The sequence below is a fragment of the Montipora capricornis genome, chromosome 3, assembly GCF_036669925.1.
Source record: "Montipora capricornis isolate CH-2021 chromosome 3, ASM3666992v2, whole genome shotgun sequence".
Classification (NCBI taxonomy): Eukaryota; Metazoa; Cnidaria; class Anthozoa; order Scleractinia; family Acroporidae; genus Montipora; species Montipora capricornis.
The window spans coordinates 76127983-76134563 of record NC_090885.1 but is presented as its reverse complement, the minus strand read 5'-3'; the positions used below and the strand labels follow the sequence as shown (position 1 = coordinate 76134563).

General features: G+C 35.5%; 1 protein-coding gene across 1 annotated transcript; it reads right to left on the bottom strand.

The window, feature by feature from the left end:
- Positions 1-458: 458 nt before the first annotated feature.
- On the bottom strand, positions 459-3496 carry LOC138044181 (tachylectin-2-like). Its single transcript, XM_068890873.1, has 3 exons — positions 3392-3496; positions 1784-1846; positions 459-1414 (listed from the first exon to the last, which is right to left on the bottom strand). The coding sequence occupies exons 2-3, from the start codon at positions 1837-1839 to the stop codon at positions 667-669; spliced, it is 804 nt and encodes a 267-aa protein (XP_068746974.1). The 5' UTR covers positions 1840-1846; positions 3392-3496; the 3' UTR covers positions 459-666.
- Between the last annotated feature and the right edge of the window lie 3085 nt (positions 3497-6581).

The following is a 6581-nucleotide window of genomic DNA, read 5'->3' as shown; positions in this document are numbered from 1 at the left end:
AAATTACCTACTAATAGTCTGATATTTATGCTATCAAAACAAGGCTCAATAGCATGGCGCCTTTTTCGCCACACTATGGCGATTTTCGTGACATGAACGCATCGTTTCGGCAAAGTGAAAAAAAAAACGTTCCTTGATGTTTCGCCTTTGATTATGATTGAATAATAATAGTTGGCGAATCTGAATCTGAAATTGATGGTGTAGTGGCTTAGCATGCCCGACTAGTAATCAGGGAGGCGTGGGTTCGAGTCCCGCTCAGGGCAAAAACCAATTTTTCGGATGGGTGTGTCGAAAGGTAAAAATGCACAATATGTGTTCCTTTCTCCTATATATATAGTCTATACCTTTCATTTGCCTCGAAATTTCTAACTTTCGTGTGAATCTGCTAATAATCTTTTTTTTTTCTACAAAGATTGAAATAAACCAAGATTGAAAGATTAAAATAAACCAAGAAAAACTGAAATTATAACTGATCTTTATTCCCCTTTATTTCTATTTACTTATTACATCATACAAGGGAAGAAAAACTTGTTTTCATCCATCAGCCCTTACTTTTTATTTAATAGTACAGACTAAATCTTAATCCTACAGTTGTAAGTAATCAGGAATGGTCCTTCTGTGGGACAACACTTCAGGGGACTTCTTAGTTTCCATGGCGACTGTCCTTCACTCGTGAACCAAAGGAGTCAAAGGAGCCATCAGGAATTTAAACACGGACCAGCCACCTGAGCCAATCAACTTTGCAGAACCCAGCCAGTTGTCTAAGTGATGAGCTGGAGGGGAACGCTTGTAGAACTTTCCGCTGTGAACACCATACAACTGACCATCCGTCATGAAGAAGAGGTGCTGAAAACTACTCCATCCTGCAGTGCCAACGAGCGTGGATGTTCCCAACCAGTTGTCCTTTGCATCAAGGGGAGGAAACCTCTTATGAATCTTGCCGTTTTCGACGCCGTACAGGACCCCGCAGGGATCGAAGAAAAGGAATTTGAAGACGTTCCAGCCACCTGCTCCTGCCAGTTCGGCAGATCCAAGCCAGTTGTCTTGGCTGTGTGTTGGGGGAGACCGCCTGTACAACTTGCCATCTGTTACCCCATATAGAACCCCATTGGGATCAAAGAACAGGAACTGGAAGACGTCCCACCCTGCGGAGCCGACAAGCGTCGCTTGAGCGATCCAATTCTGAGACGCCGAGCGTGGAGGTGGTGCTTTGTAGAACTTGTTACCCCACACACCATACAAGGTGCCGTCCGGGTGGAAGAACAGGTGCTTAAAGTTGGTCCAGCCTGCACTCCCGATCTGTTTAGCTCTTCCGAGCCAATTGTCATCTGCATTTTGAGGAGGATATCGCTGGTACAATTTACCATCAGTCACGACTCCAAAGAGATCCGGCAGCGGGTGTTCGCCTCGCACGCTGAGAAAAACAACAAAGGAGAAACTAGAACTTAGACCACTTAGAAAAGAAATGGAATAGACAGGAATGGAATGGAATAAAGTAAAGGAAAACGAAGCTCGCTAAAGAGAGGACAAAAGGTAAATTTTCCTCACATTCACGGGTGGGAAGGGAATGTCGCAATTTCCTAATCTTTTTTTTTTTACAACGCTCTACACTCACACCCAGGTTTCTGCTCCATGTCGGCAAAATAATGCTAATTTACCCTAAAATTACGTACTAATCACTTTAAAATGGCTATGGGCGACGGAAGCTTCTTTTACCCGTGGAGATCTATATCAAACATGCACTGGTGTGGAATGTTACTGATCTCGTCAGTGTTGTATCTACCTGACAATGGTCACGAAAACACTCAGCAAAAAGAACACATGGAACTTGATACCCATCACTGATCTGCAACAAATATATTCAACGTTATAGAGTGTTTTGTAGTGACACGGCTTACGAAAATACAGCTGGTGCGTTGAGTGTTAATGACTTGAACGTAACGAGATGGGTTTAGAGAAATATTTGTTTCCCGGTGTTTCCATGGGATTAACCTCTTACTATCTACAGTTTTCAAGATTTCTTTTGTAGCAAATGTTTGATTTTTTTTTTTTGGAATCTTGAATAAAGAATGTATTTATGTAACCAGCTTTCATCATGGATACTCAGCAATAAATCCTGTGAAATCACCACGGAAACGCATTGTCTGGGAAAGGCCGGACTCAATCCACGAGTTCACATATTCTCCTAGCTCTGGTGTAAGTTAAAACTTTATTGGGTTTCCATTATAATACATGCATAATCTTTGCTGTCTTCAATCTAAACAAGAAAATTTTATGATATCTGTTTCTGCTCTTGCCGCTTATTTCCATGGGATCAGGGAAGAAATTGCGCGGTTTCTTGTATTGTTTACCCAGTGTTTTTAATATCTCAAACAACTTTGTGGCAAAAAATTCTGACTTAGAATTTAAGTTGACCGAATATTGCAAAACATTTTGGTCGTTGAGGTAGCTAGGAAACAAATAATTTGACGAACAAATAACTTGAATTCTGAAAGGTCTCTGAAGATCGAATCTCTTGGCCGAGACGAACTGCCGCGTCAGACTCTTTTATTTTTCCTTTATTTTGCAAATACTGACGTAACTTACAATATTAAGTTACTACAAAATATAACACTGGGTTTTTTTTATACTACTAATACTTCTTGCAATACTTACATTACTAACAATATTAAGATCTCTTACACCAAAACAAAAATGAAAAAGGAAAATAAATAAGTAGAAGTGGCACATAGATATTTGGCGCAACTCATGCACATAGTGTTGTCCATTTTGCACTGAATTTCCTCAGTGTGTTATCTTTAAAAGCAATTCTACGTTCACAAAGGATCTTTTCATTAACTAAAAGCTGGGAGAGATTTTGTTTACCCACGAAAGAAAGATGTGATATTTTGGAATAGCAACATAATGATTGAGGGCTTGAAAAATATTGGTTCCACAAGCTCATTACCCATTGGCAAAAGTTTGAGTTATGGGGCATTCATATATAGAAGGTGAAGTAAATTTTCATGGGAGTGGCCACGAATAACGATCACAGCTCGGAGATGTTCCTAACTTCATTTTGCAAATTTCTGTTAGTATAGGCAAACTGTTTTGTAACAGATTTGCCACGTACAATTTTTTCACAAGTATTTGTCACTTTTGTTGTATAAAGTGTCAATAGCGCAAAAATTTCACTGAAAATTGTGGAAATCCGTTTTCCCTATCGATCAAATGCAGCTAAGAAATACATTTTTTAACGGCATTCATGATTGTCAAGAAAAGAAATTCCGAAAATGTACGTTGAGAAGGAACTTCGTGAAATGAGGAAAACCTGGTTCCAACGTACCTTTTTACTGGCTGTAAGATTAGAAATTCACGTTTGAAAAAGAGAGTTTAGAAAAGCCACTCTTACCTTTGTTGTACTGTAAAGCGATAGATGGTGAAAGCTCGACCTGAAGTTCTCCAAGGCTTGCATGAAATGACAGCGAATTCACGTCAATAGAACATAGTTAACAGCTTCGTGTTTATTTAAGTTTAAAAGATTAACAGATGGGAGGAGACTTATGGTGATAAACTGTCCCAACAGCTATTTACTTCACTATTATTCCAATGGAAAGTATAGTGGAATGCAACCATAAGTGTTACAATCTCTTATTGCGAGACAATTTTATTTCAAAGCCTTGTATTATTTCAACAAAGTATAAAAAGCCGCTTTTAGATTCGTTTTTGACTGCATTTCGAAATAAAAAGAAATATAAATGTTTAACTTTCAGAGATTGGAGATTTCTCCATCAGTATTCGTAGACCTTGTATATTCAGCTTTAGTGATATTTGCACATTGTACTTACAACCACACAAAAATTCACAAAGAAATTATCTTGACCGGATATAATTATCGGACCACATTTTTCTTTGATCTTTAGTTTCCGAAATTTATACTATTTTCAATTCAACGAACATTGAAATTCACAGAGAGTACTTGAGAGCTGAATATTTATCTGACCTTCTTCTAAGCAATTGATATGTCCAAACAGTTGTAGAGGGATGTAACTCAAATTTGCTTTTCGTTAATATCTTTTAGCAAGAAATTATCAAGACAATCTCTTGTCTTTTACTGAGTAACTTGTTTATAATATAACAAAATTTTAGTCGCAGTATTAAAATCTTTTTGTACGAGGATTTCTTATTTTGCCATGTGTCAGTTGCTTGGAATGCCATGAAAAATAAACATACAAGGCACCTTTAAGATTCTTTTAATTTCTAGTGAAATTTTATTTTTATCAGGGAAAAGAAGGAAGTTTTGAAAACCGTCGATGTCAGTATAGTGAATATGAATGGGCCAAAACAGCTGTAAACATTTTTGTAAACTCGTTTCTAACAGTAAACTGTTTTTGCGCATAGTTTTCTTTATTTCAGTGCTTACCACATATAATACTTAACCTATGCTTCATACATGTACAACACTTACGGGTAACGCACTTAACTAGAATACAACTATATAACTATATAACAGAAACTGATAGTATTATCATCTTTCTATATCTTATAGAACATAGTTAACAGCTTCGTGTTTATTTAAGTTTAAAAGATTAACAGATGGGAGGAGACTTATGGTGATAAACTGTCCCAACAGCTATTTACTTCACTATTATTCCAATGGAAAGTATCGTGGAATGCAACCATAAGTGTTACAATCTCTTATTGCGCGACAATTTTATTTCAAAGCCTTGCATTATTTCAACAAAGCATAAAAAGCCGCTTTTAGATTCGTTTTTGACTGCATTTCGAAATTAAAAAGAAATATAAATGTTTAACTTCCAGAGATTGTCTCGATCAGTATTCGTAGACCTTGTATATTCAGCTTTAGTGATATTTGCACATTGTACTTACAACCACACAAAAATTCACAAAGAAATTATCTTGACCGGATATAATTATCGGAACACATTTTTCTTTGATCTTTAGTTTCCGAAATTTATACTATTTTCAATTCAACGAACATTGAAATTCACAGAGAGTACTTGAGAGCTGATATTTATCTGACCTTCTTCTAAGCAATTGATATGTCCAAACAGTTGTAGAGGGATGTAACTCAAATTTGCTTTTCGTTAATATCTTTTAGCAAGAAATTATCAAGACAATCTCTTGTCTTTTACTGAGTAACTTGTTTATAATATAACAAAATTTTAGTCGCAGTATTAAAATCTTTTTGTACGAGGATTTCTTATTTTGCCATGTGTCAGTTGCTTGGAATGCCATGAAAAATAAACATACAAGGCACCTTTAAGATTCTTTTAATTTCTAGTGAAATTTTATTTTTATCAGGGAAAAGAAGGAAGTTTTGAAAACCGTCGATGTCAGTATAGTGAATATGAATGGGCCAAAACAGCTGTAAACATTTTTGTAAACTCGTTTCTAACAGTAAACTGTTTTTGCGCATAGTTTTCTTTATTTCAGTGCTTACCACATATAATACTTAACCTATGCTTCATACATGTACAACACTTACGGGTAACGCACTTAACTAGAATACAACTATATAACTATATAACAGAAACTGATAGTATTATCATCTTTCTATATCTTATAGAACATAGTTAACAGCTTCGTGTTTATTTAAGTTTAAAAGATTAACAGATGGGAGGAGACTTATGGTGATAAACTGTCCCAACAGCTATTTACTTCACTATTATTCCAATGGAAAGTATCGTGGAATGCAACCATAAGTGTTACAATCTCTTATTGCGCGACAATTTTATTTCAAAGCCTTGCATTATTTCAACAAAGCATAAAAAGCCGCTTTTAGATTCGTTTTTGACTGCATTTCGAAATTAAAAAGAAATATAAATGTTTAACTTCCAGAGATTGTCTCGATCAGTATTCGTAGACCTTGTATATTCAGCTTTAGTGATATTTGCACATTGTACTTACAACCACACAAAAATTCACAAAGAAATTATCTTGACCGGATATAATTATCGGAACACATTTTTCTTTGATCTTTAGTTTCCGAAATTTATACTATTTTCAATTCAACGAACATTGAAATTCACAGAGAGTACTTGAGAGCTGATATTTATCTGACCTTCTTCTAAGCAATTGATATGTCCAAACAGTTGTAGAGGGATGTAACTCAAATTTGCTTTTCGTTAATATCTTTTAGCAAGAAATTATCAAGACAATCTCTTGTCTTTTACTGAGTAACTTGTTTATAATATAACAAAATTTTAGTCGCAGTATTAAAATCTTTTTGTACGAGGATTTCTTATTTTGCCATGTGTCAGTTGCTTGGAATGCCATGAAAAATAAACATACAAGGCACCTTTAAGATTCTTTTAATTTCTAGTGAAATTTTATTTTTATCAGGGAAAAGAAGGAAGTTTTGAAAACCGTCGATGTCAGTATAGTGAAATTCAATATGAATGGGCCTAAACAGCTGTAAACATTTTTGTAAACTCGTTTCTAACAGTAAACTGTTTTTGCGCATAGTTTTCTTTATTTCAGTGCTTACCACATGTAATACTTAACCTTTGCTTCATACATGTACAACATTTACGGGTAACGCACTTAACTAGAATACAACTATATAACGAGTTTGCCTT

What these genes read in the sequence shown, in the direction of transcription:
- LOC138044181 (XM_068890873.1), bottom strand. Translation starts at nt 1,839, where the DNA reads ATGGGTATCAAGTTCCATGTGTTCTTTTTGCTGAGTGTTTTCGTGACC. An exon ending in GTTTTCGTGACCATTGTCAG is followed by an intron (nt 1,415 to 1,783) that starts GTAGATACAACA and finishes TGTTTTTCTCAG; the next exon opens with CGTGCGAGGCGAACACCCGC.